We start from the raw sequence: 24,480 nt of genomic DNA, 5'->3' as shown, positions 1-24,480 counted from the left end.
GCGATTAGCTGGCGACCAGTTCAGGGTGTCAGCTGGGGTCGGCGCCAGCGCACCCGCGCGACTCGTCAGAAAAAATGAACTGACCACACACCAATATACTTTTCATGTTTGTGCAGCTGAGTCCTCGTCTTCATCCTCCTCCTCTTCCTTTTCAGCCATCAATATACTGACTGAGCGTGTGCGCCTGTTGTGGACATCAAAAAGACAGTGACGTCACAGACTTCCTTTCAAACAGTAGTTTTATTTTTGCACTAAATCATTTTCAGATATTTCTATATGTTCAATAAAAGTGGAATAAAGTTTCTATGATAAATCTTTTTTTCTTAGGAATATTTTCTCTAAAGTACATCATAAATCCTTGTAAATTCTTTTGATGGTTTTTGGAATGATTTGTAAAAGTTGCGAGCAAACAAACAGAAATGAACGGAGACATGAACATGTAATTATTATTATTATTAAATCTTATTACTTGTTATTTATTGTAACACAACAGTCTTGATTTATTGATGAATGGTTATTGATTGTTTGATTGGAGCTACACTGGCCGTGATGTCATTGTGGTATTGCTCTTTTGTTTTCTTTTTCTATTTTTTGCCGAGTTCACAAACACAACAACGTTAACGCTAACCTTTCTACTCACGTACAAAAAAAACAACTTGTCAAACATTTCAGGAAACCAGCACAAAATAACCTTCATTCCTCTGGTCACAAAGTCTTTGCTAAATGTTAGCTAACCTGGAAGCAAGCGCGCTGGGCGCTCAACACTAAACGTTAAAACGCTAACATGGTCAAACCTAAAATGTTCAAACCTAAAACGTTAAAACACTAAAACGTAAAAAACTAAAATGTTAACTAAAACCTTAAAAAACTAAAACGTTGAAACAAAAAACTGAAACGTTAAATCGCTAAACATTAAAACGCTGCTTTTACAGCACAAAATGGCCATTAGCCAAATACTGTCAGCTGACGTATGACAAAAGTTGGGCTAAAAGTTTACTTTCTAGCGTCAACACTCCAGCTAATTACCGTTAGCTGCTCAAAAATCATCTGGTGTACGCCTAACTTACGTTTCATTTAGAAAACGTTTCTCAACAAAGACTTTCATTGACGCAACTTAACTTGGGTTAGCATTGGCTCACGTTAGCGCAAAGGCTTGGATTTGCAGCGCTATGCTAGGTGGCGTGTAACGCTAAGCCGACGTTTGTGCTCATGTCCTAAAAAGGGTGAGAAAGTGACATCATGCAAGTCAACAACACTCACTTCCTGTTTGCGCCGTAAACAAACTTTGGCTGTGTTGGGAATCAACGAATGGCCGCTGAAAATGTATTTGGACTGTAGACGACTGCGTTCCTAATACTTGACTGGGGGCTGAAACCTTGGAACTAGGGCTAACCTAACATTGAAATGCAAAACGTTAAAATACTAAATCGTTATTACGCTCAAATGCTTAAACGTTAAAACACTAAAATGTTAAAATGCTAACATATTTAAAAACAAATAGACAATTATATTCCCTAATCACATTTTGACATAGTGTGGGCAGTACTATGGAGGGATTCCCAACACAGCCAAAAAGAGAACAAAAAAAAGCTAGCTCGCAAGTTAGCAAGCTAGCCGCTAAAAGTATTAGCCTTGCAAGTCATATTGCAGGGTAACATTTTGGCGTGACGCTCGCGTTCGGGACCGGAATGTTCCGCCCGCTCCACACCCACTCGACCGGTGTTGACGTTTTTAGAAAGTCCTCTGGTGTGTCCTCAAAGTCTCATCAAAGTGGCGTCAAAGCGTCATGGTGGGCGTGTGATTGGACGAAGCGTCTGCAAGGCAAAGTCGAGGGCAAACACAAGCCCGTGCCCGCCCTTCTGTGGTTTCCTCCTTTTGTGGTGGTTGTTGTTGTTGTTGTTTTCTTTCTTTTTTTTTTGTGGGTGTCTCTTAAAGTGCCAGCAGCCAGGTCAGCAGGGCGGGCAGCGCCGCCAGGAGCGCGCCACCAAGGCCGCTGGCCGCGCCCCATCTCGTGGCGGCGCCGTTTCCCCCGGCGCAAAGTTCAAACAAACTCCCGCGAAAATCCAGACTGCGAGATTCCTTCTTGAGTTTCTCCCAAAGGTCGTTGGCGCCTTCTTGGCAGTCGGACAACGCCGTGCTGGCGCACGAGTGGAAGTCGTCCCAGTAGCTGTCAGGACGGGATGGGGGCGGCGGGAACAAGAACAAAAAAAAAGTTACATATAGAATATAGCTGTAGGTTCTCAAAACTTTTTCAAAAGTCAGAATATTGCAAGAATTAAGTTGTATAAGGTAACGTCGCATTTGTGAAGTCATAATCTTACAACAATAAAATTGTACATTTTTAAGAAAGGGAATTTTTTTTTGCTGAAGAGCGCAAATTGATTCTATATTCTATATTCTCTGCTCATTGGGGTTGTAGCTCCGCCCACAAGCCACCAAGTGACCAATGAAGCGTTCATGCGGCGCACCCATAATATGCCCTTTGACCCAGGCGTGTTCATGCTAACAATCAGCATGTGGGTGTGTGCGTGTGAGGCGTGTTAACCAGTCCCGCCTGCCACGCCCCCTCCCTGCTGTGATAAAGCTGTCACTCAATTCAATCGGCGTGTGTGTGCGTGCGTGTGCATGAATGCATGCGTGCCATCTGGAGTGGGCGTGCTGCCCTCATGAAAGTGTGCTTAAGTGTGGCGGACGACACCAAACTCCGCCCACACGACAAACATTTGGCCTTTGAAGCAGCAGGGGGCGGGGCTTATCTCCACGGCCAATTAGCCGCATTGCTACTGATGTCTAGTTGCCTTGAGTAAACAAACGTAACATCAAGGGTGAGTGAGACGCTAACAAATAAGTTTTTATTTGAATAAAATGCTAACTTGTACGTGTTGCTAAAATGCTAACGCGCTCCCATAAAAAAAAGCTCAAATGTATTGATAAAATACTAATATGTTTGTTGTGTAAAATGAAATGCTGTGAACTGAAAACATATTTTTCATTTCACAAAATGTCCATGTTTGCTTTAATTATTATGCTGCTGTGTTAGTAAAAAAAAATAAAAAACCCAGATGGTTTTCATAAAATGTTAATTTTGAATACAATGTTAACATTAAAGATGCAACCGCCACCAAACTTGCTGAACTTGAAATTGTAACTTTCACCCGCTGAGCATTTTTCACGAAAGCAGTGAGATTTTGTGTTTGCTTTTTTTTCCCCTCAAAAATAACACATTTCTTGCTAACATCTTTTTTAATTTGTATTTTTTTTTTTTTACTTTTTTTCTGACTGCATGTTCTCATGCAATTTGCATCAATTGACATCTATGCATTTTCCAACCTGTTAAAAATATTTTGTAATCTGATTAATCTAGCTACCATTTTGAAACTAGTGTGTTTGTGTGTGTGTGCGCGTCGTACGTGCAGATCTTGTGCAGGTTCTGCTGGTCGTCGAGGTCGGAGGGGTAGTTGGCCATGTTGTCTCCCAGCTGTAGCAGACAGTCGGAAAAGCCTTTGAAGACCGCGTCACAGTGGGCGGAGCTTACCAGCATCGACTGCAGCAGCCACACTGACCCAAAACACAACAACGTTAAACTACATTTCAGGCAATCAACATTTCACCTTTTATTTATTTTTTACAAAAAAAAAATCCTGTTTACTTTAACGTTTACACTGTGCAATACTTCTTATTTTTTCTTATTTTCTTTTGGCACTAACTACACTATTACAACACAGTCTTTTTTTTTTTTTTTTTTTTAATTGTCATTATTTTTAAGTTGCTATGTTCTTTTTCCTTCGGTATTTGTCTTTTGTTATTTTAAAATGTTGATATTCTTTGTATAAGTGGAGGTATTCAAGCAAAGTAAGATTTCATTACTCAGTGTTGCTGTCGTATGCTTTTACAGTTCACATGACAAATATCTTGATGAAGGTTAAGTTTAGGAATCCAACAATTAGTTAGTTGATCAACAACTAATCCATTATGAAATGATGACTATTTTTGATAATCGTTTAGGGACTTTGTTTGACTTCCAGTTGTCCAAATCCTCAATAATTGGTTTCTGCTGCTCTCCATGAAAGCAGACTAATTATCTTTTCTTTCTTTCTTTTCCCCAAAACGTGGCATTTACAAACCTCAGCTTTTACTTTGAGACTTTGATCATCAAAATTTTTGTCGATTTCCTGACGGACGGTTTGGAACAAACCAGGAAGTGAATCCATTCGTGTTTTTGCATTTTTCAAAGTGTCACTTTGAAATAATGTTCTGTTTTAATAAAGGGATAGAAATAAAAATATATTTTTATCCGATTCATCAATTAATGGGGGGAAAAAAAATCGACAGATGGATGAATTATTAAAATAATCGTTATTTGCAGGCAGCCCAAGTTTACTGCTGTCATGTCAGCGATGAAGATGATGGAGACGCTATCGATGACGTAGAGAGAGACGCAAGAAATCCCCTGGAGGAGGTCACGTGTAAGACGTCAGCTCAAACACAAGGCAGCACTTCCGCTCACGTACATTTCACGCAACTTGACCAACTCGGAAATGCTGCCTTCAATTTGATGTGGAGGAGGTCGTTTTATAAGGCTCGCATTTGTGGTTCCATCTCAATTTGGGCCGCTTTCCTGACGTCATGTATTGGACTGTTTTGGTCGGACCCATCTCACCTGAAATAATGGTGATGATCTGAAGTGTTTGTCAAGCTCAATCTTAGTAAAATGAAAACGCTTGAAGGTGATATTTGCTCCCCATTTGGTTCATTTTTAACAGAAATTTTAAAATATGTTATTTTAGATGGTTTTCTCCTACAAGAATGATTAAATGATGAGGAGCCGATGACGTCACGTTACGTCAGGCTGCATCGTGAATATTTATATATTTATATACATATATATATATATATTTTAAATTTTGGTTTCATTCCCACAAAAAAATCCAATCTATTTTGTTTTAACACAGCACAAGTTTGAAAAGGTTATATGGTTTTTTGTTTCGTTTTTCCATTTTGAATTGATGATTGTTGTATTTGCCACGCCGTTTTTCCATCACTTTTTCTTTGAGTGCACGTCTTGTATGTCTTTTCGCTCGTTCGTACCTTTAACTGTACTTTTCCTGCAGTGCAGAAAAGCAGCGTGGTGCGTGCGACACACCCACCACACGCACGTCCTAACCCCCCCCCCCCCCCACACACACACACACACACACACACACGAAGAAAGAGGACGTGTTTCCCATATCGCACGTGTGACTGATTTCGTTTCATTGCAACAAAATCCGAGCCACGTAAAGTCTGTCAAATGCAATCAATGTTTTAAGAACGAGTAATCATAATAATAATAATAATTATAATTCACAACACCAATGACAATAATAATGCTGACTTTATTAAATACACTTGGTTGATATGGTAATAATAAGGAAGGCCATTTTAACTCGGCAATAATTATGATTATAATAATGAGACAATAAAAATCCTCCCAACACGAAGGGATGCTCTCGATAGGAGCGCGCGCTCACGAGCGTTGCAAAGAAAAAGAGCGTGCTCTGTCTTTCGTACGCACGCGCACACCTCCACACTCATCGCGCTTATGCAACAATTACAACAACAACATTCATAGGAAGGATGGAAAAAAAAAATCATTATCGTGGCGCAGTCCACATATTAGACGGAGCCCGCCCGGGCCGAGCACCCGCATTCTGCGGGAAGGCGCGTGCACGGCTACAAAATGACATCATCTTTGTGCCGTATTTCGTTTTCTTCCTTCTATTTTTTTCTTCACATAACAACACAACGTAACCATATACGATTACTATTATTATTATTATTATTATTATTATTACTACAACTAAACGCGGCCTCGGCGCTGAGCGCACAATCTAACACACACACACACGCACACAAAAGTGCATTATAGTGTCACGAGCAAAATGCCACTTTTCCACAAATAAAGTGCACAAGGAGGAAAATGAAAAAGAGGGTGAGGAAGATGTGAAGGGGGTGGGGATCCCCCTCGTCGGCGCGCACACAGTTACATTAAAGCACACACACACACACACACACACACACACACACACACACACACACGCACACACACACACACACACACGCACACCTACACTGTAGTAGTGTCACGTGTCAAAAATCTAATGAAATCATGACATGACATGAAATAAACAATTTTCTTCTTTTTTTCCCCCCCCCATGGGGAAAAAAACAATGAAATTGTCTCGTGCACTTTCCACCACTAGTCATGTGTGACTAAAAGGTGACCATCTGAAAATAATCTCAAACACAATAACCGTCTTTAAATTATGATCATGATAATGATGATAGTTTCAAAAATGGTGGTTTTGTGGGTTCCAACTCACCAAAGTGAAGCGCCAGCACGAGCGCGAGGCTTCCCGCCATCCTCGGTGGACGCGCACGCACGCACGCTCGCACGCACGGACTGACGCCGCAGAGGAGGCGCGCATTCCCCGCAAAGTCACACGCACGCACGCCAGCACCCACACGCTCCTCCTCCTCCGTGGCGGGAAAAGAGAGAGCGGGACTCCTCCTCTTCTTCTTCTTCGTCCTCCTCCTCATCGTCACTGGAGATCTCTTTCATTCACTTTTTCTTTCTTTGCAACACAATCTGACCTGCAGTGAAAAAAGTGATTTGAACGTCATGAGTCATGACGACAACGTGCGCCCGCTGACGTCATATTACCACGTTTCATCATGCGCAACACTCTCAAATAAAGTCGATTCTAGATTCCTTTTTCCCCCCCCTGGTGCAATCCCTCTTCTCTTTATGATTACTATTGACAATAAAGAAATCAACATCTACAAGCAAAGCAAAAAAAAAAAAGTATTTGGGAAAATCAGCAGAATTATTATTTTTTCATCATCGCAACGAGGGAGTGTAACGTCATCATTGTCATTACGTACTGTTAATATTTTTATGACACTGACATTTCATTTTTTAACAGACAAAATTAGGTTTTTTTAAACTGTGTTCTATGACTTTACAATATGAAATAAAAAATGAAATTTCTATGCCCATATGATTTATTCTACAGCATACACTAGCATGAGTGTGTGAAGACAAATGTTTTCCCAATTATTATTTTTTTTTTTTTTTACAAAAATGCATTATGAATTATGTTAAAATATCTACGTATCCATTAATATACATATTGTATATATGTATGCTGTACTTTAGATATATGTGGTGTATGACGTGCGTATACTGTCAATTAATATGATTATTATTGACATTGACAGGCAAAACTATGACGTCATAGCTGAAGCCTTCCGAGGCCTCTGTGTGTGTGTGTACACTTTAAAGAGGGTCTCTGGCGTCCTCTAGTGGCGCTAGAGGAAGAAGCAAAGGCAGAGTTGAAGAATCTAAAAATAAGCGTATTAGCTGGACGCTGACTTAGTCAAATGTTCCACCAGCATTTATTTAACCTCTGACCTCAATGTGCTTTGACCTTTGACTTCTGGTATGTTTTGTTTTTGGCCTGACTTTCGATAAACAAATGATACATTTCATGAATTTTTGTAAGTTCGAGATGATATTTTCCCTTTCTTGAGTGTTTTTTGCTTGACATCCATTTGTAAGACTTGCCAGTTTGTGGAGGGCAAACTTTCCAAAGGTTCGACAGGTCACAAATTCCATAATAATAGCAAGAATAATCACTGTGATTGCTGTCCTTAATTCATATTTTTCATTTTATCATGAAAGAATTTTCTCATCTTCATCATGGTGTGTGTGTGTGTGTGTGTGCGTGAATGTTTTTGTGCTGACCGTGCATCCAAAAGTTGATTCTGCTTTTATCCGTTTGTGGTGACCTTCCACTTCCTTCATCCACTTTCTTCAGTCAAGTTGAACTCTTGGCTCATCACTTTTTTTTCAAAAGCTATTGAGATTTTTTGCATCTTCATCATGGTGAAAAAGAATGATTGATCATCATAAATTGCTGCTAATCCTTGTAAAGTTTTTTGGCAACGTAATCGTAGCTCTTAAGATTTTCGACATTTTGTGTCACTACAAGCATTTCATTTGCAAGACCAACACAAAAGAAGGAATGTATTTTCACTTCTAAGGTGACAAAATGTGGAAAATGACAAGGGCCTGAAGTTACTTGGCTTGTTGATGTTGCTGACTTTCGCGTTGAATTATTCCCGAATACGGTCACTACTGAGATGCACTTACATCCTCCTGTTGCGATACAAGCCTCAATCACAGGCTGAGACAAGGTGAATGTCAGGAAAGCCTACTAGAACATCTAAACTTTGCGGTTATTTTTGAAATGGTGGCCGGTGTGCAGTGGCTGCCATTTAACATAAGCTTGAATGTGATTTGGTTGATACAGAGCACAGCCACATGCCCACTTAGAAGAGGGTGTGCACACTTGTGCAAAATAACATTTCAGATGTTTTCCCCTCTCAAAAAGATAAAAAATAATCTATGGAGTTTTACAGGTTACATTAATAGTGTTTTTTTTTTTTAGATGATTTATCTTGGTCTCATAATTTGATACTGCAAAAAGCCCACATTTGAATAGGGTGTGTAGACTTTTTCTATCCACTGCCAATCAATCACAAAGAAACAAGCAATCATGCCAGTGTATAATTTGTTGGTCTTCGATGAAGCTAAAAAGCTAAAACGTTAGCATACTCTGGGTACAATATGCTTATTACACACAGGAATTCCAGAGGCCAGATTCGAACCCACAACACCAGAGCAATGAGCTAAACACTTTTCCACCGCACCACCCTGATCAACATCCTTCTTCGTACTTGTTATGGGCACGCATGATCGTCCCACAAAACAGGAAGTTGCTCACTCAACCTCGTTGGCAGCGGCGTGTCATGATGACCTCCGCGCAAGATGCTCAAGGTCAGAGGAAGTGAGACTTTTATTTTGGAAAGAAGGAAGTCCTTGCTGCCCCCTGATGCGCGACACACAGGAAGTCACTTGCCTATAAAGAGGCTTCAACATGTCATCGTCACAACCGCGCCTCCTTCACACAGGTAAGACGCGCAAACACTTTGGGCTTTTATTTGCTTATGACTGTTTTGTCCCAAATGTCACACACGGTGCCCCTTTTTGATCGTGTGTTTGTTTGTTAGTTTGCAATCGTCTTTGCATCTTCCATCTTTGGCCATCATGGACACAACGGGGCGCTACAACGAGGCGGTGAGTGTGAGGCACAATTTGCGATGGTTGAGCTCATCTTGGCACACAATAAGACAAAGGCCAAATGTGACCGCAGCCGTCCACGAGCAACCTGGGGGCCGACGAAGACGATTTTCCATTATTCGAAGCTTTCCAAGACGAGGAAGAGGAAGAATCGGACGATGAGGTTGACCCACGAAGTCGGGGAAGTACGCTGCTGAGCGTGGAGAAGGTGGACATGTGCAAGAACGTCAACATGCCCAAGCACCGAACCCAAGCCTACAACACCGACAACCTGGTGGTCCGCCGGGGACAAGAGTTTGTCCTGCACGTCACTTTTACCCGGCCTGTCACCCCAAGGGACAAGTTCCGGCTGGAGTTCCTGATTGGTAAGTTTCACGCCGACCGCTCCAGTCACGTCACTTGACTCCGGTCAGACTTTAGTCGCCATTCTAGGATTTGGACATGACTTGATGAGTCTTGCCGGTTTAAATTTGGAAATGTTCCTCCATCCTCAGGTTCGAAGCCCACGATCAGAAAGCGCACCTTGGAGTACGTGACTTTCGGCACGCGCCACAGGGGTCGCTGGGCTGGTCGGATCGTAGACTCCCAGGGCTCGTGGCTGCTGTTGGGAATCACACCGCAAGCCAACACCGTCGTGGGGAAGTTCCGTATGTACATTGCCGTGGTGACCCGAAGGGGCGTGCAGCGCACACAGAGGCGTCCGTCCACCGACTGTTACATCCTCTTCAACTGCTGGAATAGAGGTGGGCGAGCACACTGCACCGAATGTTTGCCACGTCTTCCTTCCTCAGAACATTGACGTTTCCTTTCGACGGTCTGCAGATGATGCCGTGTATTATCCGGATGAACCAGGACGGCAGGAGTATGTTCTCAACGAAACCGGTGCCATCTACATGGGCTCCCGGGAGACTCTGCTGAGTCGCGACTGGGCCTATGGGCAGGTGTGTTCATGCGCCAGCTAACGGTCACATGCTAACAAATGACATCCGGCATATCTTTCGCAGTTTGACCGCGGCATCTTGGATGCGTGCATTTACATCCTGGACGCATGCCGCATGCCCATCAAGAACCGCGGTGACCCCATCAGCATGGTCCGGAAAGGTTCAGCCTTGGTGAGCCAAGACCGCAGCTCTTGCTATGCAACCAGGAAGACATGTTTTCAAGCCGGTTCTGTATTGCCAGTCTTCTGCTCTTTCTTACCCTCTCCAAAATCATACTGTACGACATGTCTGGTCTCTCGATATTCCCTTTTGCAGATTAACTCCCAGGATGAAGAAGGCGTCCTGGTGGGTAATTGGAGCGAGAACTTTTCTGGGGGCACGCCACCAACCCTGTGGGCGGGAAGCACGAACATCCTGCTGCAATATGCTAACACGGGCAGGTCCGTGCGCTATGGCCAGTGCTGGGTGTTTGCCGGAGTCTTTAACACCTGTAAGTGCTCCCTCTAGTGGGTGCAAACGTACTCACACTCCTAACTCATGTACACACAGTACATACAGTATAACTGGTGGGAAAAAAAGGCTCTGGTAGAGACAATTTTCATGTTGCTTTTGTCCCTGTTTTTCCGCTGTATAAGTCTCCGTGATCTCATTCAGTCAAGAGCTCAACCACAGTCAACTTTCCTACCATCTGTCGCCACGGTAACGCTCACTGTGGCAATGACTAGAATTGTTCCTCCGACAGTCCTGCGCTGCCTGGGCATCCCAGCCAGAGTCATCTCCAACTTCAACTCCGCTCACGACAACAACCGCAACCTGAAAATCGAACTCATCTTTAAGGCCGACGGATCGGCGGACGAGCGCAACACGCATGACTCCATCTGGTGGGTCCGCGCACATGCACAAACTCACCCACACTTCCTGGGCTGACCATCGTATAAACAAATTGTAACAACTCCGATAAAGTTTTTGGTAATTTACTCAGAAAACCCACATGACTACATCTACTTTTCTGGATATAGTTGTTATAGAGTAGACAAATTTAACATGAATATTTCTGTATTTTACATGACAGTAATAATAATAACAAACAAAGGGTTTGTATACTTTTGGTTTTGTGGCTTTGTGAAGCTCATTCGATTGTCCGGCATGAGTTTACAGGGCACGGCTGCCACACACAATATGGCTGACATGATGGCAGGAATGCCATCCCACTCAAAATGCTGTCTACGTATACAGTACGTGTCTATGACCCTGACGCTCAAGGTGTTGTCAATGGTACGGTCCATCCATACAGGAACTACCACTGCTGGAACGAGGTCTTCATAAAGCGCAGTGACCTGCCAGCCCGACTGAGCGGCTGGCAGGTGGTGGACGCCACACCCCAGGAGACCAGTGGCGGTATGTGGGGGTGCGCATGGGGTTAGAGGGACCGTCACTCCAGTCACATGTCACAGACTTGACTCCAGTCCACTTATGTAGGACTTTGTTTTGAATTGATAGTCATTGGTCGCCTTGACTTTCACATTTAAAAATCTGCACTTTCAAGATAGTTTGCCATTTACAGTGGAATGCTAAAACCTGAAAGTTCCTTGTGACGTCCTCCCACTTGTGCAGGTCTCTACCGCTGCGGCCCAGCTTCGGTGGTGGCCATTAAGGAGGGTCTGGTGGGCTACTCCTACGACGCTGCCTTCATTTTCGCAGAGGTCAGCCGCCAAGTCTGGCCGCACCTCTTCCCGTGTCTTCCGGCGATTAACGTCATTGTGTGCACCCCCCCCCCACCCCCCACAGGTGAACAGTGACGTCCACTACTTGACGCAGGACAAATATGGCAACGTGATCTCCACATACGTGGACAAGAGGCTGGTGGGAAGGGGACTTTTCACCAAGCACATCCTGGTGGACGACGCAGACGACGTCACACACACGTACAAGTACCCCGAAGGTGACCACGCCCCAATTCCGACCCGGGCCACCTCCCAGGCTCCACTCAAATACATGTGTGTGCGTGTGTAGGGAGTCCTGATGAGAGCAAGGCCATGCTGACTGCCCAAGGCTTCGGTTTGGAGAGAGATGACCCAGAAACAGCCGCAGATTTTCCGATCACCTGCACACTCTTCACTGAACAGGTGTCCTTGTGCCTCCGCGTGTCATAATACGTGTCCTTGAGTCTTCATATTAGAGCTTCCTGTGACCCAGTCATGTGTCTTCATCTCTTCATATGTTTACTTTTGCTGGCGAGTAGATTGTTTTAGACGTAAAAGCCTGTTGGCACTCGCTAAAAAGCACCCCAAGATCTTAGATAAGAAGGCAAGACTTTTGACATCTAGGGTTGAGTTCCCCTTTAAGGTGACTTGATCTCTGTCCCGATGATGTCCGCAGGCTCATGTGGATCTGGGCAAGGACGTGGACCTGGTGGTGGAGCTCAAGAACAACACCGACACGGTCCAAACGGTCAAAGCGCTGGTGACGTGCGCCGTCGTGTTCTACACGGGCGTGCTGTCCAACCGCTTCAAATCGGAGCCCATCGAGGTCACCATGCAACCCAATATGAGTGAGTCACCAGGGGGGAGGGAAAGGGTCCATCTCCAATCATCCGAGGTTTGCTACGTGTGTTGGGATCATGTGACCTTCCCCAACTTGATCTGACTTGCACTGGCTACTGGTCAAATTGGGCAATTATTTTCAAATGTTCGTTTAGAATTTTAGAGCTCTGCTGTGCTATACGAGTTTGAATTTCAGTTTCGGAATTTATCAAAAAGGTTCTGGGCCAAGAAATTCAGAATCCACTGTATATGTTAAAAAAAATCTTGACAAAAAAATGTTATTTGATCTCACTAGATCTCTCATATGACATTCTGATTAAAATTACATTTGTGGAATATGACTTATGCAGCATAATCCAGTCGTTTTTATCCATCTCAGGTGGCGGCCATTTTGCCACTTGCTGTCGACTGAAGATGACATCACAGTTGTTCAGGGCTCAGGCAATAACCAATCACAGCTCACCTGTTTTCTGAAGCTGAGATGTGATTGGTGGTTACCTGAGACCTGAGCAACTGTGATGTCCTTTTCACTCAACACCAAGTGGCAAAATGGCTGCCGGCTAAAAATGGCTGAATTTTGCTAGTTAACTCATATTCCATTAATACAATATTAACCAGAATACTATATTTAGACTAGTAGGGCTGTATAGAACATATTATCGTCAATAATTTTTGGGGTGTTGACTTCCCCTTTAAAACAAAAAATCCCCAAAAAGACGCTAGACCAGGCAAATTGTGTATCTTCTGATATCGAGTGGAAGAAAATAATACTTTTCGGCCCAATTGAGTGAAACTGGATTACGTCCCATGGATAATCTCTCACGGCACAACGTTTACTGAGCAACCATGGTCAAGCTCGTTCAAAATTGTTACCGCTTCCAGCTGAGCGTTTGGTGCTGAAGACCAAGGCTCAGGAATACCTGAAGAACTTGGGCTTCCAGCGCTTCCTGTGCTTTACGCTGGGCGGTAGCGGTGAGTTCACGTACCTGAGCGCCATGAAGGTGGTCTACCTGGAGGCCCCCAAACTCCAGCTCAAGGTAACGCACATTACAAGATACGCCGCGGTACGTCCAGGTGATGCTAATGCGGTGTTGCGCCCCCACAGGTGAGCGGCCTTCAAGCGGTTGGACAGGATATGTTTGTCACCGTCTCCTTCGTCAACACCTTCACCTTCCCCATCTACAACGTCTCCTTGGCCATAGAGGGCCCCCGAGTCATGAGCAACAGGGCACGCTTCTACAAGTATGCACGTCCGCTTCCGTGCTGATGTGGTGGCGCGCCGGCGTCTTCATGTGTGTGTTTGTGTGTGTTTCAGCATCCTCCAACCTCAAGGTTCCTTTCACTGGAAGGAGACCTTCATTCCGCAAATAAAGGGAAAGCGCACCCTGGTGGCCGTGATGTCCTGCGCCAATCTGTGCGAGGTAAAAAAAAAATAATAATAATAATTTCACTTTAAAAATAAGAATTCTTATTCTTCCCTTTCACTTTTAGAAATTCAAACATCAATGGCGTTATTCATATATTAGTTTTGCAGTTTGCTTTGTTTTTCCCCCTACTTGCCTCAACATCCGCATTTTGTCTCTCTTGCAGATTTGGGGAAAGGTTGACTTCATAGTTGAAGACATGATCGAAGATGAAGATGCCTCAGACTGAAGTGAGCGCAGACGACCTGGTCGACATTTGCTTCTCACGTGGATCACACGCCTCCAATGATTCACTCTCACAATCATCAATCATACATCATCAAGAAATACATTATGATTTTAGAATGATCACTTAAATGTTTTTTTTTTTTTTTTTTAAGTCAAAGTAGCAATGTGACAAGACCCGAATACAATACAGCAACATTTTTAGAAATCCGAGATGGTTGAGGAGAATTTGAGTTTTTTTCTTTTTGGGGGAGGGTTTTGTGTGAACTCACCAACAGAAAATCTGGTCCAAAAACACTTTCAAAATTGGTACAAAACAGTCCAACGAGATTATTTGTCTACACATATCCTTGACCATTTCTTTTCATCGTCTACTCGGTGAAGGCCTTCTCTGATTGGCTGACAAGTTTCACTTCAAAAATATCCACCAAAAGACTCACAAGAGCCGAAATGATGAGAACCTCACCCAGTCAAGCATCAAAATGAGTGTGAAAATTTCAAACTGCGTCGTCACTTGCCTTAAAAACTCGACATAAATGGAACATAATTGATGAGAAAAGTCATTGTTTCCTGCGGAATGGATTTGTTACAAAGGATTTTCAGAGGCCTTTCAAATTCCACAAAGATGGCGCCGAGATCGCGTCACGTTGCTAAACCAAGTGATTGTTTCTCTTTTCAACTATTTGCTCTAATGCATTTCCTGCTCATTTACTAACAATAAAGCAAAGTCAAAGGCACCCACATTGTCTCCAAGTGTCATTATTACTACTATTATTATTTTTATATTGCCATTATTATTGTTCAGTCAAAATTAGGGCTGTAACGATATCCAAACATAACGATACGATATTAACACGATATGAAGGTCACGATACGATATTTATCACGATATTGTGGGGAAGTTGGCGATACAAAAAAAGTTCATATTATTGTAAAAAATATGAGCTCATACAAAAAAAAAAACACAATATTGTGCTTTAGTACGTTACAGCAATGACAAATATTATAAATATTAAATATTGAAAAAAAAAACAATAATATACATAAAAAAATATTTAAAAAATATTGCTAATGGTTGAACAAACATACCGTTTTGGGGTCTCCAGAAAAGGGACTATTTTGTGATTGATTAATCCGTTGATTCAGATTGGGCCCGACATCATGTTTATACAAATACAATATGTACCACTTATCAACACATTGCATTGTGCAGGTCATGCTTTCACCACTAGAGAGCACAACAGTCAACTCTTCGCCAGTGTTTGCATGTGTGTGTGTTTGCGCTAGTTTTTATACAAACCAAACAAAGCAAAGATAGTGTTGTTTTGTTCATGAGAGATGTATTATTTAGAAGAAAGTCAGTTATTCTCACTTCTCTCACCATTGAAGACTAAAAACTTTCTTCCCCCCACAAAGTCAGCCCCACCCACCTGCCTCCCAGACCCCAGGGCAGGCAGGTTAGCGGTTGTCATAACAACAGTAACTAATGCACCAGCATCACAAAACCGGTTGATCCAGATAGCGCGCTGATGGGACGCATGTACACACACTTGCGTGGCAAACTGAGTTAAGACGGATGTGTGGTTGCTGCACGTCTATGTAGTCCTAATAGTCCGCATGTATGCCTCACAGTTCTGAGGTTTTGGGTTCAAATCTGAGCGATGGCCATCCTGTGTGGAGTTAGCATGTTTCTTCTCACGTTAGCATGCCTCACTGGAGAGGAGACTGTAGATAGGAATACTTGCTTAAGTTGCTTGTCTATCTTGCCCTATCCCTGATTGGTTGTCTCTACGACCAGTCCACTGTTTGTCTCTATATGTGCTCTGACATGGACTAGTGACTTGTTTGTCTATATTGACTCCAACATTGCCTGGCGACCAGTAACATGTTTGTCTGACTGGTGACCAATCCATTATTTGTCTATAAGTACACTGAAACTGACTGATGGATGAGAAGTCACTTTAGAGTGTAAAACAACGCCCCCTAGCGGCTGCCAGTGTCACTATACATAGTGCACATCCGAGTTGGAGTCCTCTCAAGTAGTAATATACGTAATCATTCTCCCACTCCTAACAAGCGGAACGGAGCAAAGGTTCCATTTTATGGGCAGCTGGGGTGAAAGTGAAGACACGCTTGTCACGTACTGTTTCTTTAAGGAGAACACAAGAGTTGGCTGGCCTGGCAGGCACACAACTGTTAGCTGCAAATCATCCGTCACTACTGGAAACCGGTTTTGCAAGCCCCTCCTCCTCCTCACAAGCTCGCTCGCTGCATCTTCTCGCTCTGCTGGCGTGGCGCAGCTGGAGATGTTTTTCGTGAGGCGCAAGTTCGCTCGCGCTCGTCATCCCGATGCTGCCAACAGGTGTCGCTGTCATGTGACCCCCGCGCTCCAATGGAGGCCGAGGAGGAGGGGCGGGGGTGGGCAATGTCTTTTAGTTCCATATTTTAGGTAACTTTTTATGGTGGACTTAAGAGTGGGTATGGTCAAAATAGCTAAAAAATGTTTTTTTTGTTTTTGTTTTTAAATATTGTTCACAAAATAAAATAAAAACAAGAATGCTTTTAAAAATGGATAACTAACCAAAACTGCATTTTATTTTCATAAAACTAAGAGTAATTATAGCAAAAAAAATTGTCCTTTGTTTTCACCTTTGTCAATAAATTTCATAAATTAATTTTCAGGGGTTGATTTTTAAATAATTTGTTTGGTATACAGTAGAATGAAGGTTAAAAACTGGTCTTGGAATTGGAATTGTAGTTTACTTTATTACACTATAACCTACTCAGACTTAAAAAAAATAAATAAAAATTGTACGCACTACTCCATATACAGTATATATGAAAAACTAAAACTAATACTAAAACTAATAAAAACTAACAAAAATTAAGCATTAAAAAGAAAACTATCAAAAACTAACAAACTCACTCTAAAAACTAATTATAACTAACTGAATTACAAAAAAAAAAAGGCAAAACAAGATGAAATAAAAAAATTAAAATTCCAAACAGTTACAACCCTGATAGGGGACCTAGAGATACTGTAGTTCTCTGACAATCAAAAGGGAGCCAGAATGAATAATGAAGTGGTATTTGAATAATTGTCATTAATAAACAGGAATAAATATTGATAACAGTGATAATCATTTTGGCCATCATTTGGCACTTCCTCTTGGATGCGCTTGGGGCAGTTACTTCACTGAGAGCTTCCCCTGCATCAGACTCGGCCCCACACCTCACTTTTTAGAGGGGCCCAATTACAATTATTACCCTACACACAACTGTGTGCATGCATGCTCCTTGTGTGAGTGCTTCCATTTTGTATTTGTGTGTTGACTGTTTGTCCCATTCAATAAACAGAAGAAATTCCGTAGCTGACATTTTTTCCCCCCAACATTAAAAACTGGAAATTTGGGGCCCTTCAACATCAAGGTGGCTGGGGAGCAATTCCCAACAGCCTCAAGCTCCTCCATCCTGGCCATGATGTGAATGGATGAATCCAGGCCATTGTGGCCGATGCTTGGCTCCTCGGCAACATCTCCATGGCGACCGGCCAATAAATAACATCACACACTTTGTGCTGCCCAAGACGCAACTTTGTGTCCCGGCCACTCCTTCCCAGATGCTTCCACGACTTCACCTTGTTGTTCCAGAGGCCTCACGGCGGTGGGGGTCGCGGGATTGGGGGGGAATCCCGACTCAACATGATCAAACTTTACTGGCCTTGCTCAGCGTCAGCATTCCAGCTAGTCAGGCCTGAGAAGTTTGAGCAAGTCTTACGTCTGATGGATTTTTTGGAGTTCATTTGTCAGGTTGGTTTTCTTTTTGGTTTTTCGTGGCTTTCACAGTTAAAAGCGCATTCTCACTGATGCGCACTGCTTACACAAACAACATGGCTGCACACAGACAGCAGCTGAAAAAGCACTGACGGTTTGAAAACTTCAGGACTTTTCAGACCAAGGAAAGCAATTAACCACAAAAAATGAAAAAAATAAAAAGAGAAATAGAATAGAAATAATGACCAAAATGAGTTTAGGGTTATATTATAGCTCAGTCCTAGTCAACATAAGATTGTAAATTTGTTTTTAAAGACAGTTCAGTCAAGTCTCTTGATTGACATCTTTTCTTGTTTTTGTGACGGAGGAATCATGTAACCTGGTGCGGGTGTGCGTTTGCCTCTCAGTGGAGCGGTTAGCATAGAAAAGCAAAGTGATGAGATTAACGACGTCAAACGGTATCAAAGGTCACGACAATGGCCTCATCACAGTCAAGCAGCTTAACAACTGCATGCCACCACGCCTTTCATGTTCGAGAGTCAGTTTGAAATCATTCATTCATTCAAGACTCCCTTCATTACTACATCAGGAGTTGGATGTAGTCGACCGAAAAAATCCTTCTGTATATAGATATTTTTACATAAGAGAGTTTTGGAACACTACACAGGTGGAGGTGCAATTTAAAAAACAACAACATTTTCTTAAAAAAAAAAATCAACACTTTAAGCATTTGTTGAGTTATTTGCAGCATAACTAATGTCAGCTGATGGACCTTCCACAATAAATTGTTTCAACTGAGTGGATTTGATCAAAGGAATCCAAACAAAGCACTTAACATCCATCTGCCTCTGCTGTCTTGGCCTGATCACCCTTAAAAAAGAAACCTCACTCTCAATGGGTTTCTATTTTCTGGGTAAATAAAAGATTCCAATTGTTTGATTGGCCACCATTTCCTTCACTGTATTTGATTTTCTCGTGGCCATCGTTGTTCACTACTTTTCAAGATGCATTATGGGATATACACTGTGGCACTAAAAAGGTTATAACCCCTACTCACATCACTACTAAATGCCTAACTCGCTATATCAGACAACTATATCATCGAGAGTGATTTTGAACACAGCCTTAAACAAACTTTGACAAGTTCTACCTACATTCATCATCATTGTCATCATCGTCGTCAGCAGAAGGAGCCGGGTTTTAGGGGAGGAGGCCTGGTGGGTGATGGAGGCCTGGAGGGAATGTGGGAAGGAGCACAGCAACGGAAGACGTTTAAATTTAGCCCTCAGATATTTGTATCACAAACACGCACGCTGCAGTTTACTCAAGAGTTCCGCCCGAGTGGCCACGATGGGAAGTGCACTTTACATGATGCTACGACTTACTACTGGTTCAGGTTAGGCCCCGTACACACGGAAGAATTTTTAAAATCTTCTTACTGAGATTGTTTATCCGTCACAGCAGCTATATATAAAGAACGTTTTGATCACAATTCACAGAGTTACCACTAGTGTTGTTCTGATACCGTTTTTTAGCCCCCGATACCGATACCCAGCTTTGCAGTATCGGCCGATGCGATACCATACCGATACCTACGGGTTTTTTTTCTCAACATGAAAAAGCTGTCCTGCCATTGGTTCAGAGCATTCAAGGGCCAATAGGATATCTTAGCTCGGCATGCAGTGAACATGTCACACATCAGTAAATGTCGTGCATGAGCAAGACACAAGATGCTGCATCCAAAGTCCTATATTAGTGTCAGAATTAATGGCATCGGCATGGTACTTGTAAGTACTCACCGATACCGATACCACTGTTTTAATGCAGTATCGGGGCCTCTGCCGATACCAGTATCGGTATCGGAACAACACTAGTGACCACTCAGGGGTCGTTGTATTTTCCAACACACATTAAGATTTGTAGTCTGATATAATCAACACGACAATATTTAAGATTGTTGGTCCGACCCGTTTTGGGCCCGATTATGAGGGCAAATGCACTCTTAAGACATCTCAGACGACATGATGATTTTATAGGACAATCTCAGAAGAAAGTAATAAAGAACAAGAATAACTGCCTAATTATCTTTATGTGTGGACCGGAGTACGCCTCAGTCAGGTTTATCACACACATTAAACAAAAAATATTGAGTCAATAAAGATGTATGATGGGGCACACTAAGTCAAGTCCTCTTGTTTTGGGATATTACATGCTTGTATTGAGAAACACTGAAATTATACAGTAAGTTAAATATCTTCTAGTTCAACTTTTTTGCTTGTTACAATCTCAAAACACAAAGTTGTCTTCTTTGAGGACTATATCAAGTTAGACAAGTTAATTACGAACAAAGAATGACTAAGTGACAACAGTGACTCAATAAGAAAGCATGATGGGCCACACAAATAGTCAAATCATCTTGATCTTATGCTGTGTCAGAGAACAAACATTTGATATTATGGGTTTAATGTCTAAATATTGAACTTGCTTAACTTCTTACATTATCAACACACACAAATACAGTTGTTTTTTCTACATTCATGAGTACAACTCACCCCTCAGTGCTTAAATAATCAACATTCTTCAACTGAATGTTGATTTAAATTACTCACAGGTGTGCAAAATTTGCCAAACGGGAGAAGCTGTGTAGTTTGAAGCTACCAGCTAAGCCAAGCTAGGCCTTAGCGTTAGCATCCTCCTCGTCCACATCCTCTCGCACAAAGTATCGCGATATTTTGCCTTCTTCGGATGCTGCGCTCGTTTGGGCACCGCAGCAAAAGTTACTGGACGAAGAAACCAGACAGGGAGGGGGTGAGGCACGGGGGTGGGGGCGGAGGTGTTTGATGAGAGTCGACTCGTCAAACGACAAAGTTTCAAAGAAGTTGCTTGGCTGCGCGTGCGCGCAAAGGAGGAAGAAGCCTTCCGCGGGCGGGCGCGTGCGCGTGCACAGAGATGCTTGATGGCCACGTCCCCTTGGAGACATACACACACGCACACACACACACTCATGAACAGTTGAACACACAACACGTGATGGGCTTTAGTGCGCGGCTTTAGAAACACAACACGGAGGAGGAGGAGAGGCCGACGACTCGAACACACAACAAGCTTCTCCTTCTTCTTCGAGTTTTTTGGACTCGAGTGACTTGCGAGAGACGAGAGAGAGAGACAGAGAGAGAGAAGAGAGAGAGGGAGGAAGAGGAGGGGAGGAAGAGGAGGGGGAGGGAGGGAGGGAGGAGGAGGAGGAGAAGCCGGAGTAAAGTTTGTCCAAGTTTGCACATCCCTTCGGAAACGCCATTTTGATTCGTCTCCTCTTCGGATCAACTTTGCAGCCTCTCCGCCGTCACTGCCTTCATCTTCATCCTCATCATCGTCATCCTTCTCATCGTCATCCTCGGTCGCCACGATGTCTCGGCGCAAGCAGCCCAACCCCAACAAAGTTCACCGTAAGTGTTGATGTTGTTGTTTTTTCGGGGCGCTTGGTGTTCGACGGGTGTGTTATTTGTGACTTGTTGGCTGCTTGTTGACTTGTTACCGTGTGCTAAGTCAACTTTAAGATGGCGAGCGAGCACTTTTGCTCCCTCCCCGCGTTGCTTCCTAGTTTGATGCGCATCCAAGCGGTGGAATTCAGCGCGGCTGGCTCCCTTCCTCCTTCCTTCGCCGCACTTTGAAGCTCATTCGAGCGTTTTTGTACTCTCGGGACAAACTTTGTGCCCGAGGAGTCGTCGTTGGGAGTTTTTAGCCGCGGGGAGGGCGCTACGGGTGGGGTCAAAGTGTGCTGGCTGCCGGAGGCGAGCATCCATATCTCGGGTGCACTTTGGTCGGAGCCTCGCTGTTCGCCAGTCAGTTAGTTAGTGGCCATGTGTAAAGCTAGCAGACGCCACCGTCAGGCCAGCGGCAAGCAGAGCGCTGGCTTCCTGCGGGCGCTTTCAAAGTAAAGCCATCTATTGAATTCGGTTCTGGAGAAACGCTCGAATCGTGGGTCGGGTGATTGTTGCGGGACCTTGAATCGTATTTGACGTATCCTGCTTCCTCATAGCAAGGATGTAACTATTAATGGCGGCTCGGCTTACGTCGTTTGACTTCCATGTGTGATGTGACGATGGACGCTTACTTTTGCCGTACATCATTCCGTAACACCACCAATATGATTACAAGTGCACGTTAGTTACTTAACGTAAAGACGTAAACCACTTAATAGTTTTTCCAAGAACAAAATATGTATATTAAACTACTTTCTCCCCCTGCTCATCTGTTGTAATTTGGAGGGACTCGGGCTCTGCTTCCGGTCTCATCGTAGCTAACAGCTGCTAGCGGCACAGTGCTGCTGTGACCTTGCCCAGACAAATTTATCAAGAAAGTGAGCTTCGTTATCGTGTAAAATTCGTCGACGCGACGGCCAGCCGTCGAATGTCGCCGTTAGGGGCGGAAAACGTCGCTTTTGTAGAGCTTTGCTCACTTTTTTGACGCCTTTCCGACACTTTTTTAGCGTCTCCGTTAACGTGACGCCTGTTGCATCCTCCCCTTCCCCCCTCCGCGTCCCCCAACCATCTCATACACTGCACGCGCACAGCCTCCTCGTTGACTTTCCACGTTGATGCGCGTGCACGTCACTCTTTAAAGCATCTTAACCGCGGCTAGCTCGTTAGCCGCTTAGCTTAGCTATGCGCGGAGGAGGATGCTGGCCGTGTGTGAGGCGTCATGACGTCACCGCCGTGTCTTATCTGCTTGAGTCAATGATTGACAGCTGCTAGAAGTCGAGGAGGACTTTTGCGACTGCCTTCGGTAACTTTGGACTTAACTTGCTAGTACACGACACCGACATGATGCTTGTGGCACAACGTGACGTCACGTTGAGCAACCGTAAAAGTTGTGTAATTAAGTTTTGTTGGATGGACCTCTGTGAGATTTGTTTGTGTGCTTGTGCGGTGCCTGCAGAATGTGATGATGAAGAAAACAGTGACATAGAGGTCAAATGATAACAAAAAGGATGTTTAAAATAACAGATGACACCAGATAACAACATATAATAGTCACTAATTGTCACCGCAAATGGTGATTGTCTTAAAGTGAGGATACAAACTAATACAGAGGTAGACTGTCATCCAGTAGTCATAAGAACTGTTACAAACCCTTTCATAATTTTATTTTTTATTTTTTTATGGATGCTAACACAAGTAAAAGTGTGCAATTAATGCCAAAACAGGTTAAAGGCCTTCTAAAACCACATTGAGAACCATGCAGAAGTTTCCCGAAGATGTTAACGCATGTTAATGACCTTGGAAGTCTTTTAGCTATGGTAGATGCGTCTAGAGTTCTTCAACTGATGTCAAACCGTGTCACGAACCTGCGTTAAGTCATCCACTGGTGTTAAAGATGTTACAGAAGAAAAAACACATTTAGAAGTCTTCTACTTATATTAATTCATGTTTAGAGTTATTCCATGATGCTAAAACTTGTTTAAAAAGTCTAGAAATCATCCACTGATGTACTACACATTGAGATGCTCCTAGAATCTTGCTCGTGCTTCCGCTAATGCTGACATGATTAGCATTCCAGTGAAAGTCATCCAGTGATGCTGAAACATGTCGAGATACTGCTAAATGTTCCACTTATGCTAATATGTATTTAAAAACCCTGGAAGCCTTGTGCTGATGCTAACACGTGAAAAGTGTCTATAAGTCATCCACTGTTGTTAATACAGATAGAGACGCTTCTAAAATTCTTCCACTGACTCAACATGTGTTAAAAAGTTTAGAGTGGTCATCCACTGATGCTAAAACATGTTGAGATGCTTCTAGGATTCTTCCACTAGTGCTAGCATGTTAGCATTCCAGTGAATACAGTAAAATCTTTCACAAATGTCAAAAAAATCTCAGAAGTCTTCTATTGACAGAATCACACATTTAAACTTTCATGTTAATGTTAATTAATTTGAGATGCTTCCAGCAGTTGTTCACTGAGGCTAACACACATTTTAAAAACTTTTTGAACTGATGTTAAAATAAGTTCAGAAAGATGTAGAAGTTAATATAAATATAGATGTATCTAGAATTTTTGTACTGATGCTAGCATGTTAGCATCCCAGTGAAGAATGCTGATGCTGATGCCAACAATGTTAAAAACCTTCCAGAAGTACTTAACATTTTAAAAGTCTTCTACTGATATTAAAACATGTTAAGAGACTTCTAGAAGTTAGCTCCTGATGTTAATACACATTTAGAAGCTAGTAGAATTCCTCTGCTGATTCTAACATGTTAGCAGTCAAGTGAAAAAAAGTCACCCACTGATGCCAAAACCTGTTACAAGTTTTCTAGAAGTCATCCACTGATGCAAATAGATGTTGAGATGCGTCTAGAAATCTTCTAGATGCTAACATGTTAGCATTCCAGT

At 43.0% G+C, this 24,480-nt stretch overlaps 3 protein-coding genes across 4 annotated transcripts in view; 2 read left to right on the top strand and 1 right to left on the bottom strand.

Moving 5' to 3' along the window:
- Positions 1 to 221: 221 nt before the first annotated feature.
- On the bottom strand, positions 222 to 20,888 carry nrn1a (neuritin 1a). 2 transcript variants are annotated; one of them, XM_077555080.1, is made up of 5 exons: positions 20,700 to 20,888; positions 19,245 to 19,322; positions 6,363 to 6,633; positions 3,411 to 3,558; positions 222 to 2,167 (listed from the first exon to the last, which is right to left on the bottom strand). In XM_077555080.1, exons 3-5 carry the CDS (start codon positions 6,577 to 6,579, stop codon positions 1,930 to 1,932), a joined length of 603 nt encoding a protein of 200 aa, XP_077411206.1. In that variant the 5' UTR covers positions 6,580 to 6,633; positions 19,245 to 19,322; positions 20,700 to 20,888; the 3' UTR covers positions 222 to 1,929. The 2 variants fall into 2 exon arrangements, with proteins under 2 accessions (XP_077411206.1, XP_077411205.1); XM_077555079.1 differs by having other exon boundaries at positions 20,643 to 20,796.
- On the top strand, positions 9,144 to 15,039 carry LOC144040687 (coagulation factor XIII A chain-like). The gene is made up of 16 exons (XM_077555081.1): positions 9,144 to 9,181; positions 9,258 to 9,549; positions 9,679 to 9,927; positions 10,007 to 10,125; positions 10,189 to 10,296; positions 10,441 to 10,615; positions 10,868 to 11,006; positions 11,420 to 11,523; positions 11,740 to 11,828; positions 11,914 to 12,067; positions 12,139 to 12,251; positions 12,505 to 12,676; positions 13,551 to 13,705; positions 13,774 to 13,910; positions 13,984 to 14,089; positions 14,259 to 15,039. The coding sequence occupies exons 1-16, from the start codon at positions 9,152 to 9,154 to the stop codon at positions 14,319 to 14,321; spliced, it is 2,205 nt and encodes a 734-aa protein (XP_077411207.1). The 5' UTR covers positions 9,144 to 9,151; the 3' UTR covers positions 14,322 to 15,039.
- Positions 20,889 to 21,325: 437 nt separating the features above from the next.
- Positions 21,326 to 24,480, top strand: part of rreb1a (ras responsive element binding protein 1a) — a 30,157-nt gene continuing 27,002 nt past the window's right edge. Inside the window, exon 1 of the mRNA XM_077555072.1 lies at positions 21,326 to 21,533. The gene's annotated coding sequence lies outside the window, so the exon portion shown is untranslated. The remainder of the gene's footprint in view (positions 21,534 to 24,480) is intronic.

Source organism: Vanacampus margaritifer, chromosome 20 (genome assembly GCF_051991255.1).
Source record: "Vanacampus margaritifer isolate UIUO_Vmar chromosome 20, RoL_Vmar_1.0, whole genome shotgun sequence".
In the NCBI taxonomy this organism is placed as follows: domain Eukaryota; kingdom Metazoa; phylum Chordata; class Actinopteri; order Syngnathiformes; family Syngnathidae; genus Vanacampus; species Vanacampus margaritifer.
The sequence above is the reverse complement of the archived record's forward strand: the minus strand, read 5'-3'. Positions and strand labels throughout refer to the sequence as shown.